The sequence below is a fragment of the Passer montanus genome, unplaced genomic scaffold (assembly GCF_014805655.1).
Source record: "Passer montanus isolate IOZ18808 unplaced genomic scaffold, ASM1480565v1 scaffold25, whole genome shotgun sequence".
NCBI classification, from domain to species: Eukaryota; Metazoa; Chordata; class Aves; order Passeriformes; family Passeridae; genus Passer; species Passer montanus.
The window spans coordinates 3856102-3875965 of record NW_024367149.1 but is presented as its reverse complement, the minus strand read 5'-3'; the positions used below and the strand labels follow the sequence as shown (position 1 = coordinate 3875965).

Genomic DNA, 19864 nt, shown 5'->3' with positions numbered 1-19864 from the left:
GAATTCACAAATTATGTCCAAACAGGATAATAAATGAAGAAATTACACCATTAATAAAAGGCAGAAAATCAGCAACCAGTAATTCCTGTGATGGCAAAGGCAGGAAATCAGGCAAGGGCCTGATCTCTTAAGCTCCACGCAATGCCAATGAACAGGGTACTGTGAAATATCCATTTCCCTGGCACCACACTTGTAATTCCTTAATTCCATCATATAGAAGTTATTCTGATACCAGTATGGGGTAATCCAGTATGTATCTGTTGTTACTGCTGGCATAGCTATTCAAGCTGTAATGCAAGCAGAAAATAGAAACAGGTTTCTAAAACAAGCAGTGCTTAAGTGTTCTTTTCCCTGGCAGGAAAAGTATAGAGAGGAACATGAATACTATAAAATGAACCGCTGCACTCAACAGGACAGGCTTAACCTTTATTCACCTATTTCTTTAAAAATTAGATTTTTAAAGTGGAAAAGTATGGAAGGGCACTCTTCAGAGTTTTAGAAAGCCATACTGAAGGATCAAGTTGAAACATGATATTGAAAAATTGCAATAAGTTTTGACAATAACTGCTGTTTCTGTTGCAACTTTTCTACTGTTTTCCAGATTCCAGAACTCCTGTGAGATACTTCAGATACTGTGAAAACTGGTAAAAGTTCAGTTGATTTCAAAGAGCTTATTGAATACATCCAAATTAGGCTTTAAAACCAAATGTGGATGAGTCCATTTAAATTGTTTAAGCAGCAGGTAAAGCACTAATTTTCCCACTGAAGCAACAGGAAAATACATATCCAGACTCTTACATTTCATGTGCTATTAAAAAGCATTTTCTTACACAAGACCAGAAGACCAAAGTCTGCTTCAAACAGAATTCAAGGACACCAGGTCTTCTAGCTAATCATCTCAATGGAGAAATGCTCCAGGATTTTCCTGCCATTCAGATAAAGAGTGTACCTTATTCCATCAAATCCTAACCCTTTATTCTTCTCAGAAGTTTTGAGACTTACCATTTTTTCTAACTAGTCCTCAAGCTAAATCTGTCTCTCGGAAAACTTTCTCTCAGGATGATCACACATTTCCTATTCTCAGATCATTTTAACACAGACTGGTTTTTTTCAGCTAAGGCAGAGTTTAACAAATCCAAAATGCCTTCCTCACACTTTAATAACCCACCTCCTATGCATAAACACTGCTTGGGAGATCTCTAATTTCCCTTTTCTTCCTCACAAAATTTAACTTTCTGTATCATTATCCATTTCTGCCTACCTGCTGGGATTCAACTTTCAAATCACCATTTTTCTGCTTCTCCCAGCTGTCTGTATTCTTTCATTCCTGTTCCTTACACTAAATCCACACTGTGGGATCAGATTTCTCCCCAGCAGTTTGACACACACATGACCAGCACCTGTCCAGCGCTTGCTGCAGGACAGATGACAGCTCCACACTGGGGTCCCTCAGTGCTGCTCTTGCAGAGCTTCATTTAGACTTGCAATTTCAATTATCAGCTATTTTCCTCATTGAGCAGTAATGTTCTCTTGACATCAATGTCCAAGACATCAGAAAAAACTCAGGAGTCACTACTAGTGAGAAGGCAGGGAACGAAGACACAGAGCTGTGCACACCTAATTTAAGGAATTTTTATACCTTTGTGCAGACACAGCAAAGAAGACCAGTACACTTGCAATACACCTCAGTGAGAGCAGCATCTAGGACTACAACTAAGTTACAATTACCCTAATCATGACTGGCTTTAATGTCACTTTGACTAAATTATGTGTCATATCACATGCCCTACGTGTCATTCTTCTGGGAGAACATTGCCTCTTCCCCAGGCTGCATTAACTGCTTCATTTACTTTATCTTTTTCTAGGTCTGAAAAGCACCTAATACATTCTGGTGCTGCCAAGATGTGAGCCATAAGGAGTAAAACAAAACATAATTTGAGACATCAAAGAAAGTAAAACACAATCAAAAATGTTCTAACCCATAGGCCATTTGTAAATAAAATGCACTATTTGCTTGCCAGTCCAAAGAGAACAGATCTTGCCTTACCTTCGGGAGGGAACAAAGGAAAAATGAGCAGGTGCATTTGGAGAGAAGTTCCTGGGACTGTCCAAGGGGCTGCTACCTGTTTAAGAAAGCAAACATTACCAGTTCAAAACCACTTTGTTCACATTTGCAACAAATAGAGCAAGTTTTCAGTGTTCTGAAAGACTTTGAACTGCACGCTACAGTGACAAATAATTGGAAATATGGAGCTTTGAGTCTTTGAGTTTTAAGTATTAGTTTGCTAAAGAAATATTTTGACACAGATGTACCAGTATTTTTCCTCCTTTTAAAATAATTAAAAGGGTATGTTTCATTTCCCACTTTCAGGTAAGTAATGTACCACCCATAAACAATAAAATCTTTTAATATTTTGCAGTAATTTCTATCTACAAGCTTTTCCTAACACTTGTCAATGAAAAACCTGAGTCAGAAGTGACACATGCCAGTTTCAGGAAAAATAAACAGTAAGAAAACATTTCTTCCCAATGTATGCTAAGGCTGAGTGGAAAATTCACTGAAAAAAAGTATATATCATGAAAACTGCACATAATAAAAGGACTATCTATATGTAAGATGATTAGGCTAAAACCTATCAGCAGTCACACTAACTACCACTTTTCTGAAATGCTACTTTATCATGAAAATGAAAGTACCAGTGAAACTAGTAAGATGAAAAAACAGTTAATTTTTTGTGTGGTTTTTTTCCTCTGGGCTTTGTCATGTGGTGTATAATCATGGTGAGTGGCTTATTGCAATGTATTTTATTTCAAAGTAAAAAGCATCATCACGCAGGAAGCCCTTCTGAAAGCCAGGATCATTTACAAACGAACTACAGAAATATTTCAAAGATATGGGTGAATTTAGAAGCTTCACATCAGTGAGTGTGCATTCTATTGGGCATGAAGTGCTTTGCTCTATCCCATCATTAATATAGGCACAGAAGAGAAACTATCCATAGTAAATGTGTCAACAGCAATTTCTTTGTGCAAAGACAACAATATAGCACTAAAATAAGACTAGGAAAACAAAATAGATTCTGGAAAAGCAATACACTGCAAAGTACATCAGAAATGGTTTGAAATTTAGATCCCATATAAAATGGTTTTATTTTAAAAGCCATGTTGAGAAGTCAAACCTCAGGTATGAGCCATCATAGACAACAGGACCTGTCTCTGTTTCAGAAGCTCAAGTTTCCCAGCTTGCCCCTCAGGGCAGGAGTGATCCTGAGGTTGCAGTCCCATCCAGCAACCTATTGAAGCTTATAATTAAGCTTATAATTAAGTCACATTAATTTCAATCCAAGTTATTCACACACCTTTGCTGTTCCACTGAGCAGGAGCAGAATATAAGCACGGTGTTCAGCTGAAGGCAATGTTCCCTCCCACTTCAGTCCTACAAAAGGTCACAAAAGTCTGCAGCAGCACCTCTGCACAACTTCTGTGAGCAAGGTGTGCACACCTGGCACGTGTGCCAGGGCAGGGAGGGAGGAGGAGGAGAGGGGGAACAGGCTGACACCTCCTGGGGTATGAGGATGGCCACAGTGCAGCACAGGCCAGCAAACTCCATCTGGTCTGCAAGTCTGCAAGGGGAAAAATAGCAGCTGGTTGAGATTAAACCAGCCCCAGGCTGATGGAACACGTATCATGGGAAGAAGAGAGAACTGGAGAGGTAAGTGAATTCCAGACCACTCCACAATCTGCTTCATCAAGAGCAAACTAAATTAAAAACAAAGAGTTTGAGCAACAGGTTTGTTTTCCTTTGCCTTGGTTTTCCTTCATATTGTTAGTTAAGACTAACAATGAGTTCACAGTTGTATACAACACAATTCAAGTCTTCATCCAAAACTGGATGCTGTTTAACCCATTCCCAGTATATCCCAAGAGCAGAGGGGAGAGAGTGATCAGAAACCTATAGCTAAGTAACTTCTGGTGTTTCATTTATTAAGCTTGTACTCATTTTAATTCTAATGGTCACAGTGAAAAACCAGAACCATTTTGCTGCTTTTGAACCACAAGAAGATGGAGAGGTCTGACAGTGGCAGTCTAGGAGGCACTGCAAGCTTCCAAGGAGACTGAGGAAGTCCAAGTGAAGGAGTCATGCATGACAATTCACGTCCTGGCAGCAGCACATACCTTAGGGTCAGGGTCACCAATCACTTGGCAGCAGAAAGCTGAAGGAGCATTTTAGGATGCTGCAGGAGTGAGGCTTTTCCGTGGTGATGCAGATGAGCTAACAAAGCAAGGGAGGCTGCCAGCTTTGCTGGAAACCTTGGTCTTTGCCTCCTCATTTTTCAAGCTTTACTGGCAATGAACACTACTGTGTCAAGATGATAGTTTTGATCAAAAACCTCATTGCCCAATGTTGTTATAAACAAGCAATGAACTGTCATTGCCTTTTTACATCTTCATCAATCTTTGAACTTTCTGGGCTATGATCAAAATGGAATTTCAGAATAACTGAGCAAATTGGGTAATGACAGTTTTTAAATTTTGAAATTAAGTATGTGGGTGTTGAAACTCTTCTGAGCCTGCAGTGTGTGGTACAGAGATACTACTAATTTTTAAGCAACTACTTTTTCAGATGTATATGGCATATTTCCTTTCAGACACTGGAATTTTAATTAGGTCCCCTGTGATTTGCTTCTAGTTTTAAAATGAAAAGCAATTAGTTTTTCTACTCAATTCAAGTCTGGGTGAAGCTTTTAAAACAACAACAGGGAGACAGGGAATTTCTACTTTCCCTAAAATTTCCCAGCACTGCTGCATCTGCTGTAGATGAAGGTATTTTAATAAGAGAAGCCTGAGTGCAATGGCCTCGTTCACCAAGGCTGATCGAAACCCTATTTATTCTGCAGCAAAGGTAGATTCCCCTGTTGCTCCAGGGTTATAGTTGGCTACTACTGAACCAGAAATGCCTCTGTCTCAAGGGAGGCTGTTACACAGAATGATTGCCCATTAGGTAAATCAACCCAGCAACACCAATGCCAATAATTCAGGCAGCAGCCTTTACATCTTCCGGACACAGGAAGAAGGATGCAGCCAAAGCATTTGTAAATCCACTACCTTCAAAATATGAAACCAGACCTTACAGGCAAGGACAGTCTCAGCTATCTCCTACAAACATGAATGACACTCATCAGATAGGTTATGAATCCCAAACTTCACATCAGAACCATGCTATAAAACCTGCTTCTGAGAGCCATAAAAATTAATAAATAAACACAAAAGCTAAGTTTTTGTGGTCTTCTATGCAGGATATTCAAATTATTTGCTGAATATTAAAGCAAGCAGCTAAAGATAATATGCATGCTACAGAATTAGATGCCTTCCAGCACACACAGATTTCAAAATTATGACCATATTTAAAGCACCGTGTGTACCACCATTCTCATAAACAATGAATGCCATGGTGCTCTCAGACCAGCCAAGGATCACAGCACAATGTGCTGATGAACCTCAGCTTTGATAACCAGGGCAGGATCTAGGGTGGGATGTTACACACTCTGCACACTCTAAAAATAAATAGCTAGACACTTTAGCAATAGCCATTTTTCTGCCAGAAGGTGGAATTGAACTCACAGTGTAATAGCAGAATAATTTAATTCACAGTGCTGCCTGTGAGCAGCTCCCTCCATGTGCCATTACACATGGGAGCAGGGCAAAGGTCCCAGCAGTGACAAGTGCCCCACTGGAAGTCACAGAGCAACCTTGCTACCTTACAGCTGTGAAAAGTAAATTTTAAAATAGCCTGAGTTTCAATTTCCCAGCTGTAATTACCTATCTCCTTACTACTAAATTACAATATAACTTCTTTGATTTTAAGCCTTTTGATTTAAAACGTAATCTGATGGCAATTTAGTTATGAACCTTATGGTGTAACCTCTTTGTTATTTTCAGATTTCAAAAAACGGATTCAAAAAAATAGAAAAAAAAAAAGGAATACACATGTGTACCTCTTTACTTCCCCCTTCATTTCAAAAGGCAAAATTTTCAAACTTGCATTCCTAAAACTGGCCACTACAAGTCTGGGGAGACTAAACCAGCAGAGTGACTTCCCCATGAGCTGTAGTTCTTTATGCCAAAGTACCAGCTCATTCTAGAAAATGCTGTTTTATACAGCCTGGAAACTGAACTAGACACTTAAGTGCACTTGATTCAGAAGTGATTTCATGGCAGGATTCAAAACATTTGGATGTACTTCTTTCTCAGATATTGAGAGCTCTGTAAGTAATACTTTTCTTCTAACTTTTCTAGGACATGAAGTTGCCTGGCATCTTGTTGGGATGCTGTTTGAGATGTAAGTCCCTTAGTGCTCATGAGGAGCTAGGTTTGCCTGACAGAAAGAACTCTCCTAGACCTCACCCACTGACTTTTACATCATGTAGAAAAGAGTAACTCCTGACACTACTGCCATTTATTTATTTTAGTGTATTTAGTGTATTGTATTTTAGCGTATTTATTTTAGTATTTTAGGAATTTATTTCAGTGTGGTGTCTCAACAGAAACATTTTAGAAAGCCTCCCTGGTTTCTCCGCATGCTTGCTGTTCCTTTGATTTGTAGCAGAGGCTCAGAATGGGCATTAAGAAGACAAAAGTTCAAGACAAAAGAGGCCGGAGAGAGGCACCAGCATTTCTTAGTAACTCATCACTGCGTGTGCTTGAACAAACAGACTGACAGATTCTGTTCAAATACTAAACAAATATCACAGCCTGTTCTCAAATTCACTCCTCATATATGATATTTCTTAAGAAAATATTTGTGACTCTACTCTAAATTTCATCTACTTTTGTCTCTTGAATAAATTATTTTTTTCCCAGGGAAGACTCCTAAATATAGTACTGGTAAAGAACCCAAATGAAATAAATTTATCTTCCTGTGTACTACTGGCTACTCTTGCAGGTAACAAAGGATGCCCTTTTAATTAATAATTTTAAATCCCATATGCAACATCAGGGAAAAAAAAGGAAGTATTTGAAAATTACTGCTAAAGTAAGGTGGCACACTACTGAGTAGTTAGTCTTCCTTTCAGAAGACACTCACATACTTCTAATAAATTATAAGCTTGTAAAGCCTGAAACAGTATCAAAACCACCAGAAGAAACTTAATTTTTTTAATAAAGGAGAAAAGCAAATCAAAAGAAAATATAATATACATGTTTCTAATATAAACATTTCTGTATTTGTTTTCTGACCAGTGATCATGTCAATATCTTATTGCAATCTCCCAAGCATTTCTTCTTCTCATTTAAAGGCTTGTAAAGCTAATTTAGAATTCAGTGAAACCAACACATATATGAATTTAAAGCAAAAAGCACAATGTAACTAAGTGGAGAATCTCTACCAAGAAAAAATGCCTTGTTTAAACTAAATTTTACAAAATTATTGCTACCATAACCACGCACAACAGCAACAAGGGAGTTTGAAGTGGAAGGAGATGGTCTGTACACATTTTTGGCCCTGTATTTTCTTCCAGATTCTGAAGCAGAAAATGGTTTTAATATACCATCTGTAAGATTTTGTTAACATTTTAATTTGAAAATCATGGGTCATTTTAGAATAACAATGTACTTAAAGCATCTTCTTAGCTTTCCGTGACTGAGCGTTTTATAGCATCCCAAGAAAATGTGGCAGATTTTTATGAAAGCTTAAGAGTGAATGAGGCTTTTATGGGCATCCCTGAACAATAACTTCAGCCTTCTTTTTCCTTTCAACAGGCTGGATATCACCTCTCGGGATGCAAAGCTCTGCAAACAGAAGCAGATGGCTCCTTCTAGCTGAGCTACCATCGGTTTGCTGTTCTTTCTCAGCACAGCCTCAGTTTCAGTCTCCAGAAAGCATTTACAGAACATACTGCCATGTAGGAGGAAGACAGCCTGATTATAATGAAAACAGCATCCCTCGTCTCAGACGCAGCAGTGACGTGTTTCCAGAGAGGCTGCACTGAGGGTGATGTGCCACAAACGTTCCAGCTGTTTCCTGCTGCTGACTGGTGCCCATCAGGGACAGACCTGGAGCCCAGGCATCCTCTCTGGCACTTTGGAATAGCAACACCAAAGTCGTCACACACCATCTACCTCCCTCAGCAGCAAAAACAAGGGAACATGCTGTTCAGGCAGGCTGTTGAATCTGCATGTGTGACCCTTTCTGAAGAATTATTCCTGCTTTTTCTGTTGGAAGAACATCTCCACACACTTCACTTCAATGACTAACAAGCCCCTGCCCATGTGCTCTGAAATGAGCATTTCCCAGCTGCTGCCATGGTAAAACTGGGAGCAGTGTAAAAAAGAAACAGAACTCCCAAACACCTGATGTTGCTGTGAGGAGCAGACAGAGACCATAAGATGGCACAGTGCACAGCTGCCAGAGGCACAAGGAAACAGGCAGGATGTTCCTCCTCAGGAGAACTGCAGTTAAATCACTGGCACAAATTAACCATGCTCAGAGACTCAAAACAAGAGATTTACTGAAATGTATTTATCTAATTTTATTTGGCTTTGTTTTCCATCTCAGGCTCTTTTGCAGGATGTAAGAGGATTGAATCCCCCAGGAAGAGTGGAGGATGGATATGGAAGCAAACTACAAAGTGCAGAACATAAAACATTTATCTTGAAACTATAAGGACCCTCTCACAAGTTAGAGAAGGTGAAAAACCAATCAGAGTAATTTCCATAGGGCATACTTTGCTGCTGAGTATCAGTATGTTCAAACTCACTGCAATGAGTGACTGCTGATGCTTCCCAGGTGGAGCAGTCCTAGGGAGTTACCTGTGTGTCCATGAAGAGGGGAATGTGGCCGTGGAAGAGTTGGAGATGTGCTGGATGTTACAATCAAACTTTTCCTGTTGCTTGTCCGACAGCTGAAAGAAAGAAAGACAAACCAACCATTAGGCATGGTCAGATGGACAACAGCACCTCGAGGCAGGTCCTGCAGAATCCCTTTCTGCTAAGGAGGAATCTCCCAGTATTTAGGGTGGGATTCTCTCATACTCTTGACCTCAGTTATGATCCTGCAAAGAAGGAAATGTACAGGGAAGAAAGGTACTTTGTCAGCAGCAAGTGTTTCAACACTCTGGAAGCATTTGTTACACAGGCCACTGGAGATAGATGGTAATTTATTCCTGATTCACAAAATATGTGCTACTCATGCTTTACAACTTGCACAAAAAGCAAAAAACAATGTAATATAGCCCAGAGTGCTCTGGATACTCTTACCAATATCCAACATAGCAAATAAATCCGTTTCAATTATTGGCTTGGTTATAAGAAACTAGAGCATATTCCTTAGGGCAGAGTTAAAATTACAGAGCAAAGTGTTAGCACAACCCAGCAGATGAGTGGGATTACTAATCAAACTTAAAGCCTGGGATCCAAAAATCTTTGTGAACACATGTGGCAATACCAATGGAAAACTCTGCAAAGCAAATTTCAGACACGCCTCCACCACATCAACTCCACTCATTGCCATGACTTCGTTCCAGCAAGAAAAGTGACACTTCTTATGGAACAGTTCAGATTTATTTTTTCCCTGTTGGGAAAGCAGAGCCAAATGCAGAGAAGGATGTCTTCCTCCATTTGCTTCCCAGCTCGTGACTGCTGGTAGCAAACATTTAGCTCTAAAGATGAGTAAAGGAATCACAGTGGGTGAGGGAAACATTTTTAAATCACGGGATCTGTGAAGAAGAGCAGTTAGACAGTTAAATCCCCCTGTGATTGCCACTTCTCCTGCTGTTCAAACTGAAGAAATGAAGTTGCCAGCAAAATCTTACAACTGACCAAGCACTACAGCTACATATATCTATTCTCTGTATCTCCAGCTTGCTTCCTCCATGGCAGAAACATTCCTGATTACTTCGGCAGCTCCCAAAACAGGTAACTAGGATCCCACTGGTGTTGATAGGGGTGGGAGAACAGCCAGCAGCAGGGAAAGCTGAGGAAAGGCTGAGGAAGGAGCTCTCTGGCCCCACTCCAGGGGTGCCCTGTGTGTCCACACTGGGTTCCCCAGGCACAGGAAAAGCCTCTTTGCTTGCAGACCCCAAATGCTGACATCTGCCAGGTCCTTCGTGCACTGACTGATCTGCTGGAGCTGCCCAACAATAAACACACTCGGGCTGCCAAGAGCCACAATTCAATGCAAAAGTATTTTGCTGCCACAGGATACAGTGCATCTGACTATTATTATTTGTAAGCTTATTTTATTGCTGTTCTATAGGAAACTAGAGAACTTGATGCAGAAAAAAATACAACTGAACTGCCAACTATAATAAACAGTAATAAAGTTGAAGCACCATTAACTGCTATTCAGGCTCTTTAGTGTACTTAAAGCATTCCTCAGAATTATCCAACTGATTCCATACAATCTCCATTTACATTCATGTATTATTCAACAACAGTCCATCCAAAAACTGATTGCCATTGTGCACATCTCATGGAAAAACTAACAGCCCGATTTTAAAAAGCTTAAAATCCCAGTTCACAGATATTTTTAACATGTTTTGAGTTACACTATTTCAGTAACTGCTGAAAAAAAACCAAAATATTCAATTTCAACATTAATACCAGATAATCATTGTTTACGTAAGCACAAAATCTTTCTTGAATAATGAAATTCCTGAGTATTCTAGTGTAATATATATTACTATGTAAGTAATAAAAAAAAAATCCTGGGTATTTTAGTATCAAATATAATGTAAGAATTTAAGATCTTGCTCAACGAAAACCACTAGTACAGTGAGCAAACAGAGCTCCATTCTCTACAGTTTTATCTCTTTGCTAAAGAGAGTTCCTAAGGCACACTTGACCACAGCAATGTCTGGAGCTGACTATGGAAACTTGGTATATTTAAACCACAGCATAACAGGGGAAGTGAACTGTCCCAAGCTCAGAGCTTTTTAACTGCTTGCCTTCATTTTCCCAATTGAACAGAGTTTTCTAAACCCATTTTCTTTACTGTCTTTGCCAATATAAGGAGCCAAAAAAGAAAGGGTTAAGGGGATAGAGAGCAAGCACAGCTGAGACCCCTTAAAATAGGTCAGGTTTACACAAATGCACCCAGAGGAGGGAATGGCTTGGAGTGAAAGCCTAGCCCAAGTTGGGAATAAAATATTATTCTCTTTGCACCTCAGCATTGGATAACTTTTAATTTTCCTGGATCTCTCATATGCTAGAGAAACACCACTTGGGTCTGTTTAGCCATTGCTATGACTTATGTGTGTTGGCAATAAGGTAAAACTTAAAAACAGAGACTCAAAACACAACACCCTCCTGCTCAAATTCATGTTCTGTGTTGAGAAAAATATACAAGTACAATCACACTCTCTACTGGTGGAAGAGAGCCCTCTGCATATAGAGAAAGAGCTTTTAGCAGATGTAGGAATCGTAGAGGAAATGTAGAAAAGAGTGATGAAGTTCTGGTAGGCACTAAAACAAAAAAGGGTGAAGGGAGGAGGTAATGAGCAGACTTCAATGGGATGACCTCTCCCCCCACAAGGCACTAAGACAGCATTTAAGAACCTCCTGAAGAAGAGCTAAATATGAAGGAAGCAAAGCTGGCTTTAAGCAGGGCTTAGTGCCAAAGAAATTCAAACTAGTAAATTTAAGTGTTGGCAGAAGCAGTTCCACTGAAGAAAAAAATATTTCCTGGAAGGTTCATTTTAGCCAGACAGACAGCACTCGGCTCAAATGTGAGAACCAGGCCAAAGATAATGAGAAGATCATATTGTTAATCCCTTAAATTGCATTAATTATTATTTATTACCATTTGTGAATTCTTTAAACAATACTGTATGTTTTCTTGCTCAAAAATTAATTCAATCTACATAAGAAAACAGGAGTAATAGGACAAAGTAAAAGGGGAGAAGGTTGGTTATATCTTACTTTTTAACTAGAAATAAAATCAGTTTTTAACAAGTCCAGAGAGATTTCAAGCATTATTATTTGTTTATAAGCCAAAGTTTTGCTGTTTTCATTAAACACAAGGTGAGCCCTGCCCTGAACCTCCTTTTCTCTCACAATTTGCTATGGGTCTTGTTAACCTTTTTTTTTTCTCAGATCTCACTTCATCATTTCAGAGAGCAATCCCCTCCAGGTCTTCCAGCTTAGGCAAAACACAATTTTAAAAGCACTGAGTTTCTGTAGGGCCCAGAGCTGTAGGGCTGAGCTCCAGCCCATGCAGAGCTCTGGAGGTGCTGCCCTCCCTTCCCTGGTCAAACACCCACACAGCCAAACCTGAGTCTAGAAACCTGTGAGATCATAGGAGCACCTCGGTTTAATTCTAAACACACATATTAAAATGGATATCTTACACTGAAACTGCTGAAACAATGCCTTTGGATCACTATGGAAATAGAGCTTTTACTCTGTTTCTGGAGTTAACTTCTCTGCCTGCAGTAAAAATATCATTTGTGATGTGTACTGAAGTGTCCCCAGCGCGTCCCTGAAACTGAACCCCGCGGGACATCGGACAGCTCTGGTAACTGGACACTGCTTTTGGACCCACTGAAATGTGCCCCCGAGGCAGCACCCTTGCCCAGAGTTATTTCTGAGCACATTTGTCGTTGTACCTGTGACCTGCACTCAGCCCCCAGCTCTTCATCTGCACCCCAACCAGCCTCCTCCTCCTCACCCGCGGACAAGCCCAGGGCAAGCCTCTAAAATGAGCACCACGAGTGCACCTTGTTTCTTGTGCCTACTCAGTCTGAAAAAGAAATCAATGTCTCGGTTTCAGCATAAATCAATATTTGATTCTTTATTTTAGCAGTTTACTCAGGGGACATCTTCAACTCACTGAGCAGAACTGATTAATGCCCAGGAGGCATCCATGTAATGAAAGCGAAGGCCACAGAAAAAAACAATGTAAATATAAATAACTAACCACCACTATCATGCAATTTCATAGTGATGCTGGTTATTATAAATGAATAATGATAAGGAAGTTTCTCAAAATCCATCTGAATTTATAGGCCTTGAGGAATTTCTTGTAGCTGAAACTTCTAGAGTATGTAAGTAAACAAGATAACACTGATTGCATGAGCTTTCTCATTGACTTGGACAGAAATCAACTTGAAGAAATACAATACTTGGAAAAAGTACAGCTTAAATCACATTTTGGTTACTATTCATGAATGCATTTTATTTATATTAGTGATTTGTCACAGAATCACTAAAATTGGAAAAGACCTACAAGATCATCAAGCCCAACCTTCGACCAAAATTTTTTATTTTAGAATTTCTTAAACTACCTCCAGTTGTCAGAGTGCCAGATTAACTCTTGCACTAACTTCTTTCAAAATAGCATTTCAGAAGCCAAACATCAGACTTGTTCCAGATTTGACACTCCATTTAGTGACCTCAAATCCCTATGAATTGGGATCCAAATTCAGAGCAGTCATATCTACTGAAGTTATTTGTGGTTACATATTTTCCTAAAATGTAATATCACCTAACCAAACTTCACCAGATTCTCCTCTGATATTACAGAAGTTTGGTTTCAGTTGATTTGCTTTACAAAGAGTTCTTTATGAGAAACAGACATTTTGGAAATGAAAATAAGTATTTAAAATTTTTATTCACAATGACAGAAAATTTACAAAATCCAAAATCTGCATGTCAATGAATGCAGCAGCTGCACAGCAATGTTAACTAGATGTGGAAGTTATCGTCTTAATTATAGTAATTCAAAGATGGAAGCAATTTTGTAAGCTTTAGCACTACCAACAACAGGGATAATTAGTTCTCTAAAATAGATAAGTAAGCATCTGGTTCAACTGATTTCTTTTTTTTTCCACATTCAAGAATAGTTTAAGAATTATTCATCCTAGAATAACTGAGGGGGGAAAAAATGTTATTATTCATGGTGTAGGTTTGGGGGGTTGCACATTCCTACAATAAACACTTCTTTTGTTGTAAAGAAATACAATTACACACAGTTAAGACACGAAGGAAGGAAGCACAAATCCAAGAACCAACTTCTTAAAGGTTGCAGGCAGAGTCTCCACCACAACAGACACAGAACTATCTTCTTCCTGACATCACCTAGGAAAACTGCTTTGTATTTCCTGCCATTAAAGTCCCAGGAGCAAGGAAACATCCTGAATTTGGATTCCTTCCTGGTCATTTTGTCCAGACTAAACTAAGGATCCGTTATCCAGTGCATCTCTGGACAATCTGTACCTGCCATTCACTCCTTTATAAAACCAATCCCTAACTCCCATGATCTTGAGACTGAATTACAGTATTCCTGTTTCCACCATCTTTCTGAAGAACTTCAAATAGCAATTAACTTTGGAACCTAAATAAAAACAACAATGAAAACCAACTGCCTAAGTGCAGGGTCCTCTTCCCCAAGAAGTTTTCTACAATTTGATTACTACAAACACAGTAACAGATGCAAGTTGTTCAGCAAGCCAGGCTGTAATCAAATTTGCACTGCCCAATGTTTTGAAGCCCATGAGACAGAATAAACTGGACAAAAAAAGAAGAGCACAGAGGAAAAAGATGCAGTCAGCTTGTGGAGTGTGGGTTGTACTTCTGTACAGATATCCAGAGAGTGCACGGGGGTAAAACACACAAAGGACATCATTTTGCACAATGCCACCACACCTTTCAGCCTGCTACCAAACCCATTAACCGAGGTGAACACAGAGTCAAGCAATGCAAGACTTACAAAGCAAGGAGTAAAATGGGTGCAGATGGTTCTTTTGTTTTAAGGAAAATTAACATCTTTGTACTTAGGAATTAACTTATTGCATGAAAGACCATTTTCCTTTCATCTAAACCAAGCTATATGTTAGACAAGCCCTCCTACTTAATTTAGAGCTCAAATTGAAGAAGCAGCATCACCACAAGCTAAGAAATTACAAAAGAAAAGGCTGGAATTGCCAGTGAACACCAAATTTATGTCTAATTTGCCTAATGCTTGAGGCTGATGCACACCTGCTTACACCGCTCTGCATAGTCCAGACCTTTTGCATTATTAACAACATAGGAACAACTCTGCAAAGCCAAACAAAATGAGATGTCACAACAAATTACAGTGACTGGTACAGCCGTTCTCAACTACACAAATCCACTTTATCCTGAACACACTCCAAGCCTGTCTTTGTTTTAGCATAAAAGAAGAAAAAATAAGAAAAAATCTCTGATTATGGAAGAGAAACCCCAGAATAAATATAGACATTATTTAATGGGCAAAAACATGAAACAAACCTTCTCAAGCACTCCTATCTCCTACTTCAGTTGTGCTATACATTATACTGCCATGAAGTTACATCACAAAATGTGAAAGGCTGATTGAATGAAAGCTAAGCATTACTGCATACTTTCATTTCCCATTTCCTCCAAATCTATTATTAAATGCTTCACATAGCATAGCTGTTTTTAAATTAGTCTCTACTTGGCAATTCTCATGGAAGATGGTTTATCACATTTCTTTTCCTCCAAAAAATACAAGCAAACAAATTCCAGAATGAAATGACAAAGTGATTTTGTATTGCTTCAAATCCTCTAACCGTGGAGTGTACAATTACATACAGGTGTACAATACAACAAACCTGCTCTAGACACTTTCCCCAAAGATGCACCTAGGAAACAAAGCAAATCAACTGAAAATGGAAAGAAAGTTTTTCAGGTTTAATGTAAATGTTACATAAAATAATACAAAAACTCATTTGGTTGCTTTGCAGCACTCAACACAATCAGTTCTCTTCATTTTGTTTCAGAGCATTTTCTTAGTTTAAGAATCAAAAAATGTTACAAATTAGCTCATTACCAGCTACCTGCGGTTCCAAACCTCAGCATGAGGATTAATTACTGATCTAATTTTAAATCTATTCTAACAATACACTATTCTAGAATTAATCTCCAGACTGTCCAGGGAGTTGCCTCTACTGCACAGAACACAGATTTTCACACGGCCGAACTGCAGAGTAATAACCAGGGTGGCAACATTCTGAACAACACTGGGATGTTTGCAATCAAAGTATTTGCACATTTTAAAAATACACGTTCTTAAGGTGCTTTCCTGAGCTCCACTGGAAAGGTTTTGCTCTGCTGGTAAGACTCATCTTCTCCAGCTACAGAGACCAACTGAAGAGTGTCAGGGTTTGTGCTTGCTTGGCAGGATGTTACACTTGTGATGTGCTTTCCTCCCAGCTGGAACCATCTCTCTGCTGTGGCTTTCAGACAAGTGCTGGGCCGTGCTTCCACCCCTGATGCCTCTGCTATTTTGTACATGAGCCTCACTTACTGCATCCTCAGCTCTGCAACATCAACTTCCTTAAGCATCACCCAGCATACTTAACTTGCAAGCAGCTTCCAGCATACCAGAGCACAGAAAATCCTGAACAGAACACAGCACTGCATCGGGACAGACGTGCCAGAAGAGCAGACAACAAAGAGAGCAGGTTGTTAGACAATAAATCCACTCCCCAGGTCCCCATCTGCAGCCAATTCCACACCATTTTTAGGTAGCTTTTTGTAAAACCACCATCCCTCGATTTTTTTACCTTTTGATAGAAAGATTTTATAGATATTTTGGATTTAACACAGTAGCAAAAGGCACCAAAATATCTGACCTTTTAAAAAATACCCAAAAACCAAGATAAGCTGCGACATATACATTACCATGCTTTGCACCACTGATACATCAACACTCTCATCCCTCCTACTTTTCTGACCCAGGCACTGCCCTAACCATTGCATGCTATGAGAATCGTGGTCTTTTCTCTTATTGAGATTCCATTTTGCCTTTCTTAATTTTGCAGAATTTGAATATATAAAAAAATATTCAATTAATAGGTAAACAATTCTCAAATTCATCCCCAGTTGCAAAGTGTAGTAGGTAATGACATAGATGCAGAAAATCAGTCTCCAACTGCCTGCCTTACAATGATAATTTAAATTCATACTTTTGCTTCTAAACTTAGAAGGTGAGAATGTGCTTTCTATTTTCATCACCAAGACCCTCTCCTTCCTAATGCAATAATGTTTCTCAACTCTTAGCAGCTTCTTAAAACCATTTTTAGGTAGCTTTTTGTAAAACCACCATCCCTCGATTTTTTTACCTTTTGATAGAAAGATTTTATAGATATTTTGGATTTAACACAGTAGCAAAAGGCACCAAAATATCTGACCTTTTAAAAAATACCCAAAAACCAAGATAAGCTGCGACATATACATTACCATGCTTTGCACCACTGATACATCAACACTCTCATCCCTCCTACTTTTCTGACCCAGGCACTGCCCTAACCATTGCATGCTATGAGAATCGTGGTCTTTTCTCTTATTGAGATTCCATTTTGCCTTTCTTAATTTTGCAGAATTTGAATATATAAAAAAATATTCAATGAATAGGTAAACAATTCTCAAATTCATCCCCAGTTGCAAAGTGTAGTAGGTAATGACATAGATGCAGAAAATCAGTCTCCAACTGCCTGCCTTACAATGATAATTTAAATTCATACTTTTGCTTCTAAACTTAGAAGGTGAGAGTGTGCTTTCTATTTTCATCACCAAGACCCTCTCCTTCCTAAAGCAATGTTTCCCAACTCTTAGCAGCTTCTTAATAAAACCAAAAGAAAAGTATCAGCATCAATTTAATAAAATTTGAAAAAACAAGAACAGGTTACCTTTAAAAGACAGTCCAAGGAAAAAAGATTCATTTCCTCAAGAGGGTAAAACCACTTTTCTGTGCAAGTATTAAAGTACATATATACATGTACACACGAACATTCAGCCTCTAAAGGCCTTCAAACAGAAGTATTGAAACCAGTTTGCTGCTCATGTTTGCACACACAAAAAGATGGGAGAAAAATCCTCAAAAACACATCTAAAAAATAACAGCAAAGCATGAGTGTACTAAGGTAGACTGCTAATAGTCCAATAGACATATTAGGAAAACATCTGGGCTTAACAAACCTGTAATCTCAGTGGGCAGGCTACAAAACTTTTGACATTTGTCCAGGACTAAGCTTAGACAGGAAAATGCCATGCTCTCCCCGCCTGGACTCCACCACGGCTGAGCAGAGCCGTCCCCTAGCAGAGCAAGACAAAGGTGAGATGTGTTTGCCAAGGTGGTGCTTTAGTTCAGAACAGATACAGAGAGAGAATACAGATGGCTCAGGTTGTTCCCCTCAGCTTTGGAAGAGGAAATGCTGCTTGGGACCTCTCTAATCAATGCACCCACTGAATGGCAGAGAGGAAAAAGAGGCTACTGAGATAAGATTTGGCTCTAAATGTCAAAGAAGGGGGCAGACAGGAGCTGAAGTTCTGTGGACATGGAAAATGCTCAGTGTAGCCACTAAAACTGGTGTAAATTCATGTACAGAGATACATTGCAGTGTTGAAATAAAACATTCAGTTTATGTGGTCACTTACTCATTTACACAGACAGGTCTGTCAATAAACCACTGTCCTGGATAAAACAACACACTTAAAAAGACATGAAAAAATTACTTACAAAAACCCATTAGATAGCTATACTGCAGTGTATATCAGATCAAATCAGCTGACTACTAAAATAATAATAAAATACACCTGTAGAAGGCATTTCATGTTAATGGAGCAACAAAACCACAAAGGGCAGGAGAAGAGGGGGAGGTTCCGAGTGCAGACCCTGCCCTGCACACAGAGCAGACCTCAGATCTGCAGCAAGGGGAAGTTTCTGGAACAATCAAGCCTGATTACATGTTAAACCTCATTCTTTTGTGTAAAGCCTACTTGCTGAGCCAAATGTTCATTATCCAACAGCCATCAATTTTTTATACAAGGATGGCTGTTCCCGTTTAATAACTATACAAATGTGTACTACAAATAGATACACACACACAGGGGTTTGAAATTTTAGAGGACTGAAGCTGGAACAACCATTCACAAAACTGAGCAGAAGAAAAACACAAACATTAGAAGTCACAAGCTGACAGCTAAAGATTGTACCAGCAGCACATCCAAAGGGTGAAGCAGCTCACCATTGGCAAGAAAGGGTATTTGTTTTAAGAGCTATTCTACTTAAGAAGGCTGAAAAGTAAAATCAAAATCAATTCCAGTAAGATGGTAGAAAGCAGTATTCTGCTTTCATGTATAAATATATGAATGTATCAAAAATAAATGGATGGTAGCAGTGATAACAAAAAGAAATCATAAAAGAATGAAAAAACAAAAACCTAGTAAAATCAGAGCCATAATTTTACACAACTGTTCAAAAAGCAGATATTTAATAAATGTACCTCATGTAAAATTGGATCAGTACACAAGCAAAGAAACTGCTAAAAGCTTTTTGAATGCTTTAAGTAGTTATTCATAACTAAAGGAACTAAGAAAATCTGAGCATTATTTTTACAAATGGTGTCTAACAAATTCCATTAGAAACTCAAAAGCACAGGAAAATACAGCCCAAGTTTTCTCTGAGACAAAGTGGAGAAAGATAGGGCTGTTTAATAACATTAGCCTATTTCTGTAAGAGATTGTTGTAAAATTCATTTCTGGGCGCCATGTATTGTGAAATCCCAGTGTTCTTGCTGCCCCAGTTCTGTTCTTCTGTTTCTGTCAGAAACCAGCTTGGCCAGCAGGAAAACAAATGAGACCCATGAAAATTGCAGAACATACACAAATGAAGACACAGAGGAAGACAAATGCAAACACTGACAGAAAGTCAGGTATTCAAATTCCATAGCAATCATGCTTAATTTAAATTAGGTCTGCTAATTGTAACATCCTAATTTACCATGCAATCAAGACTGGAAAAAAAAATTACAGGACAGGAAAACACACAATGTACTGGAAATAAGTAATTTCAAATGGCACCGCAGGATCCAAGCTCGCTTCC

At 38.9% G+C, this 19864-nt stretch overlaps 1 protein-coding gene across 13 annotated transcripts in view; it reads right to left on the bottom strand.

The window, feature by feature from the left end:
* The window catches only part of MAST2 (microtubule associated serine/threonine kinase 2), a 204535-nt gene that overhangs the window by 57284 nt on the left and 127387 nt on the right, over window positions 1-19864 (bottom strand). For all 13 annotated transcript variants that reach the window (XM_039711644.1, XM_039711653.1, XM_039711640.1 and 10 more), the window contains 2 exons: window positions 8809-8900; window positions 2048-2123 (listed from right to left, as the gene is read on the bottom strand). In XM_039711644.1, the coding sequence (XP_039567578.1) occupies window positions 2048-2123; window positions 8809-8900 (168 nt within the window). The remainder of the gene's footprint in view (window positions 1-2047; window positions 2124-8808; window positions 8901-19864) is intronic.